The sequence below is a fragment of the Sceloporus occidentalis genome, unplaced genomic scaffold (genome assembly GCF_023333645.1).
Source record: "Sceloporus occidentalis isolate IW3139 unplaced genomic scaffold, rSceOcc1.0.p SCAF_7, whole genome shotgun sequence".
Lineage (NCBI taxonomy): Eukaryota > Metazoa > Chordata > Lepidosauria > Squamata > Phrynosomatidae > Sceloporus > Sceloporus occidentalis.
This window is the reverse complement of record NW_028316987.1, coordinates 44,874,523-44,887,419: the sequence shown is the minus strand read 5'-3', so window position 1 is coordinate 44,887,419 and position 12,897 is coordinate 44,874,523. Positions and strand designations below refer to the sequence as shown.

General features: G+C 37.7%; 2 protein-coding genes across 2 annotated transcripts in view; one reads left to right on the top strand and one right to left on the bottom strand.

The window, feature by feature from the left end:
* The window catches only part of LOC149309662 (acyl-CoA dehydrogenase family member 11-like), a 47,356-nt gene that overhangs the window by 10,931 nt on the left and 23,528 nt on the right, over window positions 1-12,897 (bottom strand). The window contains exons 10-13 of the mRNA XM_089532804.1: window positions 12,686-12,763; window positions 10,269-10,407; window positions 10,002-10,109; window positions 8,225-8,323 (exon numbers count right to left, since the gene is read on the bottom strand). Of these exons, the coding sequence (XP_089388930.1) occupies window positions 8,225-8,323; window positions 10,002-10,109; window positions 10,269-10,407; window positions 12,686-12,763 (424 nt within the window). The remainder of the gene's footprint in view (window positions 1-8,224; window positions 8,324-10,001; window positions 10,110-10,268; window positions 10,408-12,685; window positions 12,764-12,897) is intronic.
* Window positions 1,763-3,338, top strand: ACKR4 (atypical chemokine receptor 4). Its single transcript, XM_089532808.1, has one exon. The coding sequence runs from the start codon at window positions 1,763-1,765 to the stop codon at window positions 2,825-2,827; it is 1,065 nt and encodes a 354-aa protein (XP_089388934.1). The 3' UTR covers window positions 2,828-3,338.

Below are 12,897 nucleotides of genomic sequence, written 5' to 3'. Positions count from 1 at the left end.
TGCTGTGGGGAGAAAGGAACTGAGAAATTTATTTCCATTCATCTAAGATGTACTGTACTTGTCTAAGAGGGCTGTGAGGTGTAGTGGTTTGAGTGTTGGAACTATGACTCTGGAGACTCGGTTGCGAGTCCCCACTCAGCCATGGAAACCCACTGGATGTCCTTGGGCAAGTCACACTCAACCTCAGAGGAAGGAAAAGGCAAATCCCCTCTCGACATATCTTGCCAAGAAAGTCCCATGATATGCACACAACAGGAGCAACAAATCAAGATTCAACCCTTTATTGGGGCTGTAACAGAACTACTTTCTAGAAAAAGCCATCTGTACCCAAACCTCTTTCTCATTTCTTAAGCTTAATACTTGGGAGCCCTGTGCCTCTAATGAGGTGTTTTTTTGTTTTTGTGTTGTTGTTTTTAGCAGTTTTTGACCTCCAGGTTGAAGGCAAACTTGGATGTGGTCCACTGCAGCTCAGATGTGACAGATGGTTTCCAGAAAACCACAACCCATGCTAACTGTAAGAGGCAGTCAGTGAGAAATGATGCACTGGAAATAAAAGGCGTGGTAGTTTTGGAGGGGAAACAAAAATCCTGAGGCAGAAAAAGAAACCGCATTCCACAAGCAAAGATCAAAACAGCAGCTCCTTCTTTGACTGAAACGAAAAAACAGGTCAGTTTTCCCCTTCTATTCTGAAATGCAGCAAAGTTACTTACAGTTGAAAATGAGAGAGAAATTTGGGAGGGTTTCATTTATAAATGATTAGCAGTTTGTCCATCATAACAATGGGAGGAGAATAGGTGAAGGGCCAGATGAAGTTGTCTTCTATTAGTTCTCATTGGTCTGTCTATCTCTGTCTCATCTCCACTCAGTGGAACAGAACAGACTTTCTAGAAATTCTGTCACAATAGTCTTATGTTTAGTCTTTCAAAGAGAGACTATGAATTGAATTCAGGACCTTTTGCATGCAAAGCATTTACCTTTTCCTTTGGGATCCCTGGCCAGTGAAGGATAGTTTTTCCCCTCCTTGCCACAGTGTAGACAAGGCTAAGACTTTCCTTATTTCCTATCATTTTCTATCAAAATTAACTCGAATGGGAATGAGTGCAGATGAAAATAAACACACCACCACCATTCAGAGTCAAATTATGTTAACTATTTAGCCCCATTGTGGGTTTCTATTTCTTGATGATTCCAGATTGTAGAACACTGAGTAGCTGCTTTTATATGTATACATTTAGCTAGAGTGACAGTGTGGCTTAGTAAGAAGCAGCTTGTGGCCCTCCAAATGTTGTTGGATTTGCACAATCCCAAGCCAATATAATCAAATGATTATGGATAATGGGAGCTGCAGTTTAATATCATCTGAAGGGCTGCAGGTAGCTCAAATCAGACAGGATTTAGAGCAATAAATATCTCAACCTTCAGAATTGCCCATTGCAGAGATTCATTCTTGGTTGGGGTGCCAGTCAATGATATATTAGGCCTGGTGTAGGGTAAATGGTAGGCAAACCAGTCCTTCACAATTTTCCCATTTGTTCCTCCTCCATACTCTAGGCTACCCTGCATGTAGTCTCTATTTTTGGCAGCAGCTGCATGCTACAGAAAAAATATACATGTATTTTAAATTCTATAAATGAATAATATATTTGTGTTTAGAGTCTCAGATTCAAATTATCTGAAAGACCTTTTCTTGTTGAAAACATACTCAAAAATGTTTCAAGATACAAATGACAGTAGTATTTTGTATCATCTGCCAGCTTCTTCTATGGAGTCCTCCACAAACTCTTCCGAACACTATTACGACTATTATTATGAATCCAATGCTACTTTTGACTACTCTTCACATGAAATGCTTTGCCTCAAAGATGAGGTGAGAACATTCAACAAGTTATTCCTACCGGCATTTTATTCCATTGTTTTCCTTCTCGGACTGCCTGGGAATTCCCTTGTGATAGCAATCTATGCCTACATCAAGAAGCTAAAGACCAGGACTGATGTATACATCATGAACTTGGCAATTGCTGATTTGTTACTGCTTTTTACTCTTCCATTTTGGGCTACCAATGCTGTACATGGGTGGGTGTTTGGCATCCCATTATGCAAAATCACCACTGCCATTTACACCATGACCTTCAGCGCCAGCATGCAGTTCCTGACCTGCATCAGTGTGGATAGGTATAACAACATTGTCAAATCCTCAGGTCAACAAAGAATCACAAAATTCTGCAGTAAAACCTGTTTCTTTGTCTGGATGGCTGCCACATTTCTTTGCATCCCTGATCTCATTTTCAACCAAGTCAAGGAGCACCGTGGAACAAGGGCATGTATTTCTACATTTCCAGAGAGCCTGGGCAAAGTAATTAAAATGATTATTGAAGCTGGAGAAATGGCACTAAGTTTTGTGTTACCCTTCTTCATTATGCTGATCTGCTATTCAGCTGTGGCCAGAGCTCTCTTCAAGAGTCCCAGCGTTAAAAAATCCCAGCCTCTAAAAATTCTTGTGGCAGTTGTTTCTGTCTTTATTGTCACCCAGCTGCCCTACAATGTGATCAAACTTTGGAGAGCCATAGATATTATTTATCCCTTGATCACAGACTGCAAGACAAGCAAAGCCATGGATGTTGCACTCCAAGTAACAAACAGTATTGCTTTGTTTCATAGTTGCCTAAACCCCCTCCTGTATTTTTTTATGGGAGCATCCCTCAGAATGCACATGGTGAAACTGGCGAAACGTTATGGCTATTGGAGAAGACAACAGAACACACCACCAGAAGAGATTCCTATGGGCTATGAAGAATCGGCAGAACAAACAAGCAGTTTTACTATTTAGAATATTAGTGCAGACTCTGTGGTCCTCCAGCCGCTACTAGACATCTCAACATCTTTGACCGCTAGCCATAGTGACCAGGGTTGATGGGATCTGTTTAGCAACATATGGAGTTTATAAGCAACAGATTCTTCCCCCATTTCAGAGAACGTGGAGATGGATGACTGTTAAACTCCATCTGTTTTGCCTATTCATTGCATAATAATTTTGGAATAATTCCCTTGTTACTGTTAACTGACATTGACTTTGACTTATGGCGATTCCATGAACAAGAGAACTCACTCTGTCATCAACAGCCCTGCTTGGGTCTTGCAGACTTCCTTGATTAAGTCTATCCATCTGTAATGTGGTATTCCTCTTTTCTTACTGCCTTCTACCTTACCAAGCATTATTGTCTCTGCTAGTGAGTCATGTCTTCTCATGATATGATTAGTCATCTTGGCTTCTGAAGAGACTTTAGTCTTCAGTTTGCTCTACTACCCCTTTATTTGGTTATTTTTAGCAGTCCACAGTTTCCTAGGCATCTAAAAAAGACTTGCTCATTAAAAACTTCAATGTTGATTCATTGAGTTGCTGTAAAAAAGTCAAGTTAAAGAGGTAGCTGAGTAATCTGATCTCCAGGCAACACAGGCACAGCACACCTTTTTTCATTCATACTTTGTAGTGCAATATAACACAAAAATAGGTTAAGTTATTTTTGTTAGAACTCCCAAAACATCCCTGCCAGCAAATTCTACAGAATCTCCCAATCTGTTGCCAGTTGTGAGTTGTATTTCAATAAGTAACTTTTCTCTTTGAATAGGATATAGTTAATACAATCTAACTTATGAACAAACACCACGTTATTTCTAGCAATTTATCATTAAAAAACAACAACACAATACCTATAGGCAACGATCCCATACTCTTTTTCACTGGATAAAAAGCCCACTACAATCAGCAGGGCTTACTTGTGAGTAAACACATACAGGATTGTTGTACTGATCAAAGGTTCTCATAGGAAAGCAAAAGGAGGGCTATGCTTACACAAGGAAGTTGGGTGATCAGATGTTTTCAAAAGCTATTGTTCTTAAGCTGACATTTTTGCCTGGATGAGGAAAGAGGATGGCATCTGACCTGGGATAGCTAGTCTACAGGGGAAAGGATGGAGAACTATGCATGCCTGGATTTTCTTTTGAACCAAAAACATGGCTATAATTCTTCCCTTCCCTCAGATTCCTTTCTTCCTCTGTATCAATTTAGAATGCAGACTTTGTCCTTGGGACTGGAATGTAAAAGGAAGGAGATAAATTAATGGTCCAGGCTTTATTTAGATCAAAGAATAAGCGACAAAGCTGGATGACTCCCTACACCATTTTGGCATCTGAAGTAGCTCCAAAGTTTGAGCCTTCTCATAAAGATACTGAGCAGAATTAGCCCCCAAATAAAATAAAACACCAGGGACATTTTCTCCCCAAGAAGAACTGTTTTATCTTGCAATATATAATTTGGAATCATATTTTATTTGGGAAGAAACAAGGGGAAGAAGTTTGGAATGGGGGGCAAGGAAATCAACAGGAGAGTTCAGATATTTTGAGAAATAACAGTAATAAGACCTCAAAACAAGTGTCCCATGTGACTTTCCTCTCCCTGCCAATTGTGCTCATGATTTTGACCATCCGATTGTGTGACTATGGACCTGTAATGCACATATTGTATTTGTGTCTGCAAAGGACTGTGATGGTCATGCTTGTAACAACCTTTTACTGCTGAGCCAATTTGAATTTATGCTCTGTGCCTCTTTTTGCCTGTTCCTTTCGGATTGCAGTACACATACAATAAGAGGTATCTGCACAATTGTTAAGTTTGATCCCATTGTATGGAATCTTGGGATTTTTAGTTTGGGGATGTGCTTAGAGTTTTCAGCCAGATTGGTCTATTATTATAGCATAAGCACTTCAACAAATTACAAATCCCAGAATTCCATAGGCGGGGACCATACCACTTCAACTAGCATCAAACTGTCCATAATTATACAGTGTGGATAGCCACAAGAGTTGTTTGAACAATGCTCTTTTGACATACATTTTCTAGTGAAAAATCCTTTTCATGCTGCTTTGTGTTGCCCCAATTCTGACTTTCCACTCTCCTCCAACGATGAACCAGTATAACATTCCACATCAAACTGAGCATCCTTAGATTGTGTTGGACTATTTTAGGAATTCCTTCCTATGGCAGTTTTAAAAATGTTGTGCAGGTTGCTCAAAAGTAAGATATACTTTATTCATGGGGTCTCAAAAATTCCCATGTTCGATTTGATCAAATATTATAACTGTCATGTAGGTGTACATAGAACTACAGTCTTGTAATGCAATGGATTTTACTATGAGCAAATGATTCTCCTTTTCTTCTTGCCATGTTTCCAATGTTTAAAGCTCTGGAGCCAATGGCCAAGGAGTAATATATATAACTTTGATCAAGTACAGTATTGTATTGGCCTTGCTTACAGCAACTTGATTTATCTATGCTGGATTTCACTACCAGACGCCCTCCCCACTTATGTAACTTTAAGGTCACATGGCTCAGAAGGTTTAGATTACATTGGAACTAGAATTTTAACTGCTGAGAACTCTTTGGTCAAGTAGTATATTGGCCTTGCTTGTTACAGATCATTTCACTACTATTTTTCTCACTTGTAACCAATTTTGTTTCTATGTGGTATTGTGTCCAATTCTTTTAGTATTTAGCTACACTTCAGGAACTTGTACTGCACTGTCTGAATGCCCTAAAGGTGTTTACAAGCAGACATATGTGAACAAGAATGTATGGCTGAACCTACAGTGACCCTATTCTCTATTGCATCAGTTCCACTAGGTACTAGACACTTCTGCCATTATCTCAACTGAAACCACATGTAATAAACTGGGACTTTCTCACTCTAATCCCCATTTGAAGATGCCTAGCCCCACAATGTTCAGCTCAGTTTATTTATTATACATACACATATCTTTTATAAAATTACTACACAATGGCCACCTTAAGGTAAGTGACACTTGACTGTTCTCCCACTAACTTTTGATTACTGCCACTTCAGATGTCAGATTTGTCCTCATTTATTTGTTGGTATAGAAATTAGCCTGTTTGTCTAGTGTGAAAATCCAGAAGGGCATTGCTGAGGAAAGCACTAAATTCAATTGTTAGTCTCAACTAACAATTCAAAATCAGTTTTTTTAAAAAAGTTGAAAATGGGTTTCTCAAGTGTCAGGAAATCCTGATATGGAAAATCCTAGATGTACCAGAATCTTTGCACTTCAAAGATTCATTCTGTGCAAAGCAATATCTTCTTTTCTAACACCTAAACACCCTAAAGGCACCAGATCTCACCTGATCTTGGGAGCTAAGCTGGGTCAGTCCTGATTAGTACTATGATGGGAGGCACCAACAAATACCAGGTGTTGTAGGCTCTATTTCAAAGAAAAGAAGTGAAACACCACATCTAATTTTTCCTTGTCTAAGAAAACACTATGAAAAATTCATGGGGCTGCCATAAGAGGCTCTTGTGGTCTCATCCAACTCGCTTTTTTGCCAAAGAATATATGGCCAATCTACTTGACCTGAAAGATTCAGAAGTCCACACTTTGGTTGTCCATGAAATCTCAACAGATTTTGAACTCCTCAGATGCCTAGAGCAGCGCTGTTAATGATAATTCACCATGTAGTCATATATTGGGATACAGATCAGTAGCAAATGTCACATTTGACATGAGAAAGATTCAGGGTCCAATCCCTGACATCTCCATGTTGGACTGACAAAAACCTCTGCTTGAAACCCAGGAAGCTGGGAAAGTTAAAAAAGAAGCCCATTAAAAAGATAAAACAAAAACAATTATCAGCCATCCTGAGATTTATTTTCATCTTCTCACAAGAACAAAAAGATCACCAATTTCCACTTTTTTTTTATAACACCACTGCATTTTATAGAAAATAATTTTCTGTGCAAAATAAATATTTTGCATATAACACGGTTTTTGTGACAATACAGTTTTGCAGAATTTTCACAAAAATACTTCTTAAAATTTGTGTGTCTGTGGCAGGGGGAGGGGGAAATAGCTCAAAAATGCTTGAAAACCCATATGGATAGAAAACTTTGAAAATGCTTCGTTTTCACATGTGAAAGTGAAACAAGGGGAGATTTCTCTCCCTCTTGAGAGCCACTGCATTTTTAGAGACCAAGCTTTCTGGATTTCACACAAGAATTGTTCCATTCCAGCTGGAGATGTCAGGGAGTGAACCTGGAACTTCTTCATGCTGGGCATGAGCTTTACTAAGCTGTACTCCAACATATGAGTGTAATGTGAGTGATTTTTAATAGCACAGCTGTAGGCATCTGTATGTGGTACTTCTCACCAACCAAAGCCTGGATGTCTGAATACTTCAAATCAAGTATGTTGACCATTCCTTGCCAGAAAGAAAAGAAAGAGAAAAAAAAGAGTATTAAAGAAGAAGTAAAAATAATAGATAAACAGTATTGGGATAGATGAAACAACAGCCTAAGTGCCCCTGCATCTGCACAGCCATCCTACTGAATTCAACAGAGACTATGTCAAGTAAGTGAATTACAGCCTTTCTGATTTATACAAACTATAGAGAATTTCATTATGCTATTTGGGCAGTGTAGACAGGAGACATTCTAGATTTTTCATAATAACAATGCAACATACAAATGACTGCAGTTGAATACTCTGTTGTGTTAATGTGTAATGTCTGAACAAGTATATACATTTATACCATTTGCTTTATACTGTTTTTTATATGTTTTTAACTCTACAAATGGTTTAACTGCATTTTAAAAATACCTTTGATATGTTTTTACTGATTTTTTTGTATGTATTATAATGCTTTTGTTTTAAATTTGTAAAACACCTGAAGTCCTAATGTTGGGAAAAGGTGGGAAAGAAAGAAAGAAAGAAAGAAAGAAAGAAGTTCACACTTTTATATTATATTATAGGATACAAACAATATATCTGAATAAAATATTTTAAAACAATTTTGGATATATTTACAAGCATTCTTAAAGAATATGTATAAAGTACAGTATATTCCAGCAGAGTTATTTGATTTATATACATGAAAGAAATACAGGATATATAGACGGATTCATAAACCTGTCTCTATTATTTTTTACAACTGTTGAGGGAAATCAGGTCCAGGATCTATTAAATTAAAAGATTCTATGCTTAAATCAAATGGGTGAAATAAGCATTTCAATTGAAACTGCAGAAGTTCCAAACAAAATACATACTCCCTAAATCCATCCGTCTAGTTCTCTTGCAGTGAATATAAAAATATGGGAGGAATAAATTAAGAAGTAAAATTAATCTATGCCTTACATATTCTGCCATGGGGAATATGCTTACTTACCACTGCTCCACCATTTCTTGCCATTGATTATATAGTTGTCTCCATCTCTTTGAAGGCTGCACTGCATATTGGTGGCATCACTTGAAGCGACATCAGGTTCTGTTCAACCAGAATAATCAAACATTGGAGTTTGCTGAACCTGAAGCATCTGGCAGCTCATTGTCCAGGGGTAGGGGAGGCTCAATCCATCTTTTGGGGGTAAGGCATGTGCCTTGATCAGGCCATGGACCATTCATGTCTGAAGCCATACTAAAGAAACTTAGCACATTTTCATTTTCCCCTCATGTCCAAGCAACAGGTGATAATAGTAGCACTAGGGCTACTACATAAACTGAAAAATGAAGTAAAGTTCCTGTTAAGGATGGGAGTCAACATGGTGCAGTGGTTTGAGTGTTTGGCTAGAACTCCAGAAAACCAGGCTTTAAATCTCCAGTCAGCCATGAAAAATAATTTGGACAAGTCACACTCTGTCAGCCTTGGAAGAAGACAAATATTGTCATAGGTTCGCCTGAGGGTTACCACATGTCAGAAATAACTTGAAGGCGCACCACCACCACCAAACCACAATAACAACCAGGATATAAATCCTGAATTGTTTCAATTTCACAATGCAAGGGCAAATACCTACTGTAGTTTTCTCTCTGCAGCAAAAGAAAAATATTTTGCACACCATTCTCCCCATATTTGAGCATTCCAATGTGTTATGCATAATCTTTCTGTGCAGAAAAACATGTGGGGATTTTGTGCACCTACTGCACAAAAGTCTCATTGCTCTATTATTCTTCCTTACTGGACTTCCTGATTGTCAGGAAACCCAACCAGGAAATGAATAATAGAAAGTATTATTTTCCCCTACCACAACCACCTGCCATTACCCTGAGTAGAAGCATGTCAGGATGCAAACCCTGGGCCTATTCAATTACAGCATCCTTTGGGAGAGCTCTCTCCCCCATGATCCCTGCAGCTTATACACCCTGACACACTGCTATAAAAATGTGAGGGAGATGGGGAAGGAAGGACAAAAGGGAAACCAGCCTTTCTCCCCTATTTTTCTCTCAATATATTTTTGGTGTTGCTGCTCCCATCACCAACTGTGGAAGGAAAGGGAAGAAGGTGTTTGGGGGCTGAAAGCAGATCTTTGAAAAGTTACATTTTAAACACTATAAATCCAAAATCCCCCCACAGCATAGTCACTGGCCATACTGGTTGAGGGATTAAGGGAACTGTAGTCTAAAAAAGTAACTTTTCCAAACTCTGGCTGAGAACACAAGTGGACCAGACTTTGGGACCAGAAGGGCTGGAGGGTATTCCCTCTCAAGCCTTTTTTCTGAAATAAGCTTGGAAAAATAGAGATTTTACAATTACTTTTCTTTAATAATTTCTGAGGTTGTGTAAACCCAAAGTGAGTTTGAAAGAGCTCAACCATATCTAACCCACACACACTTGTACTAACTATTCTTTACTATTAGGTTTGAAACACTGACTAGATTTTAAAAAAAATTTACGGTACAGAAAAAGACACAGGATGGTGAGGAAGAGAGAGAAAATTTGGGATTGGGTTAATCTGTACTTCTTGTTGTAACCGAAGTTGTTCCTGTACAATTTAATAACAGAGAATTTGCTTTTTCCTGCATGTTGCATAGCAATAGTTCCAAACGAAGTAAATCATTAGTTTTTTGTGGGTTTTTCAGGCTATGTGTTAGATAGCCCAAAACCCCCCACAAAAAATATGGATGCTGGCCATAAAAGCCTTCGACTTCTCGAAGTAAATCATTACCTGTCATGCAGAAACAAGAGCTAATTTTCCCTTCCAGGAGAGGCTCCAGCCACTGTTTCTTCTGTTCCTCTGTCCCATACAAATGCAAAACCTCCATGTTTCCTGTATCTAGGGGCACAAGAAAGGTTGATGTTTAAAGTCTCTATCATAAAGGTCCTTCTGCCTTGGTCCAGGCCTCAGAGGGAGAGAAGAACCATTGGACCTCATCCCCTTTCCCAACATCATTCCCTATATAAATTATGGCAAAGCACCTGGAGTTTCACAAACCTGGTGCATGACAGTTGAACACTTCTGGAGCAAAATAGCACTTCCCAGTCTCTTCTGCAATTAATGCATAGTCCAGTTGGCCAAGACCACTGACTGCAGGGAGGAAAAGATTCCAGAGACCCTCTGCTTTGGCCTTTTCCTGACAAAAGGAGGAAGATAAACTAAGTATATATTCAAAATATGAAAAAGTGGTGTGAAAAAATAGTGAGAAGGGTTTGGTTTTTGTTCTTTTTACTGCAACTCCCCCAATCCCCCATTCAGCAACTGGGGATTCCAGGAGTTGAAGTTCAAAAACATAACTTTTCCAAGCTCAGGTGCTCAACAGTAACTGTAACATAAGTGAAATATCAGTGGGGGTTAATTTATACATAAATCATGGGAATCATTTCTATGTAAAAACGGTTTGGACCGGGTGACACTTGTAAATGAATGAATGTCTTATTTTCCTTCTTCTTACCTCTTCTCAATATTCAAGCTACTTTCCTCCTAAATTCACACTGGTTTCTCACTATGCCATCCATAGCAGCACTTAAATAAAAATTTATTTGTTTCATCAGCTCTTGGAAAGGAAGTAAAGAAAATAGCAGAGGGAGTTCTTGCCATGGTGTAAACACCTTTTTTCCATCACAGATGCCATCCTGAATATAAGCTTTCCCAAATGATTTCCTGTATTATTTCCTGGCAGTCAAAAACATTTGTATTCAGACCTGCTTCACTCTTAAGAGGTTAATTTATGCACTGGTGTGGGTTTTTAAATCAGGGATAGACAAATTTTGACCCTCAGGTGTTACTGAATTGCAAATCCCATCACCCCTTAAGCTTTTAGCTGGGACTGATGGGAGGTGCAGTCCAACAACATTTGGAAAGCCATTTTCCCCACCCCTATTTTAACTTGTGACTGCTGTTTCTTTTTGGCATCTATGTGTTTAATGATTTGCTTCTCTGTTTTAATTATAATTTTGTATTTTATCTTATATTTTATTGTTGCTATCCACCACAAACACTATTTTGCAACAAAAGATGGGATATAAACTAAATAGAGATCTATCATATGGATTCCTTATATTTTCATTGCTTGTGCATTCTGCAATTTCTTTTTTAAAAAGGCAAACTCCCTCACTTTCCTTTCTAGAAAAGATGTCATCACATTTCACCCCTAGTCGTGCTTGAAAAATGTATATTATCTGCCTTGGGTTATTATGCATGAAATAAGGCAGGATATACATTTTAGAAAAACATAAATGAAATAAAAAATAAATTAACAGCAAAGATGATTACAGCATTTTTGGAAGTTCTTTGTTTAGGGATGAAATTCTAATGCCATAGAAAATCTAGTTATGCTCCCTTACCAAGCCAGAATTGAGGTCAGTGTTGTCAGAAATGACATCAGTTCATGGAAAAGGGTTACGAAATTGTGGTAAGACAAACACACTCTCTTATAAGAAAATATAGAGTAATTTATTTTGAGGGAGTAATATTTGATTAAACAGAAGTAGAGCATATACAACATGGGAAACAGAACATTTAGTATGGTATTCATATCAACTAAGTTTTAGAGGTAATAAAAGTTATATTCTACTTAACAAATAAGATGTAACAAGAAATATATTGACTTGTAAACTATTTTTATGTTAAAAAAAAAAGGAAAAAAAGAAATGACATCAGTGCTATACATATCCACACCCAACATTTTTTGAACGCTGGTCCTACACAACCTGATTCTATCCATAATAAGTCCTACATGCCAGGCATGGAAAGAATATTAACATTTATTAATTTCCTGGTTGAAAAATGGGCATCCCAATAGTCAGGAAGAATAAAACGTGGTGAGAATTTTTCACAAAAAAACCTAGACCTGGCTATCTGGGGGGCAAATTTGTGCAAAAAACCTCATGATTCTCATGCAAAAAACAAAACAAAAGGTAGCAACACAAAACATATATTCTGGACAGAATAATTTGCCAAAACACTTTGAAATGTGCAAATGCCATTTGTTTTCTCCACAGTGGGAAGAAAACTGTGGAAGTTATTTGTCCTTACTTCCAAGGATGAAACAGTTTAATATTTATATTCCTGTACATGTGTCTTACTCCAAAGTGTAACTTTGGAAAACAATTTTTCTATTTGGTGTAAAATCATAACACAGGTACAAAAGACTAAAGTTCGGTATTTTTAGTAACACTTATGGTGAATTGTCTAATACATGAGCCAGTGAAATGGAGAGGAACATAGCCTTATCTTATCTGCCACTGAAATAACCAGGAAAAATGTCTTTTACATTTGCCATTTTGCTTCACCTGTAGATCAGGCAAATGTATTACACTTTTCTTTTCAAAATTTATTCTTTGAGTAATATTTGCATACAACTGCGCCAGTAAGTCTTGCTATTATACTATGCAAAATGGAAACATGAGTACCTTCAGTCTCTCAAGCACAGCAGGCTTTTTCCATACATCAGGTGAATTTTTATTTTTGGCATAATACTCTACCATTTCCTAAGAAAATAAATGACATCAATTGAAAATACAATACAGTTATATATTTGGATCAGTACATAGTATTTCTATGTATACACAGATTATCACTTCATCCTATTTTCCTCAAATAAGGTAAGAAATTGTAAGTAACT

Excerpts from the sequence above, each read along its gene's own strand:
- ACKR4 (XM_089532808.1), top strand. The coding sequence starts at position 1,763 with ATGGAGTCCTCCACAAACTCTTCCGAACACTATTACGACTATTATTAT.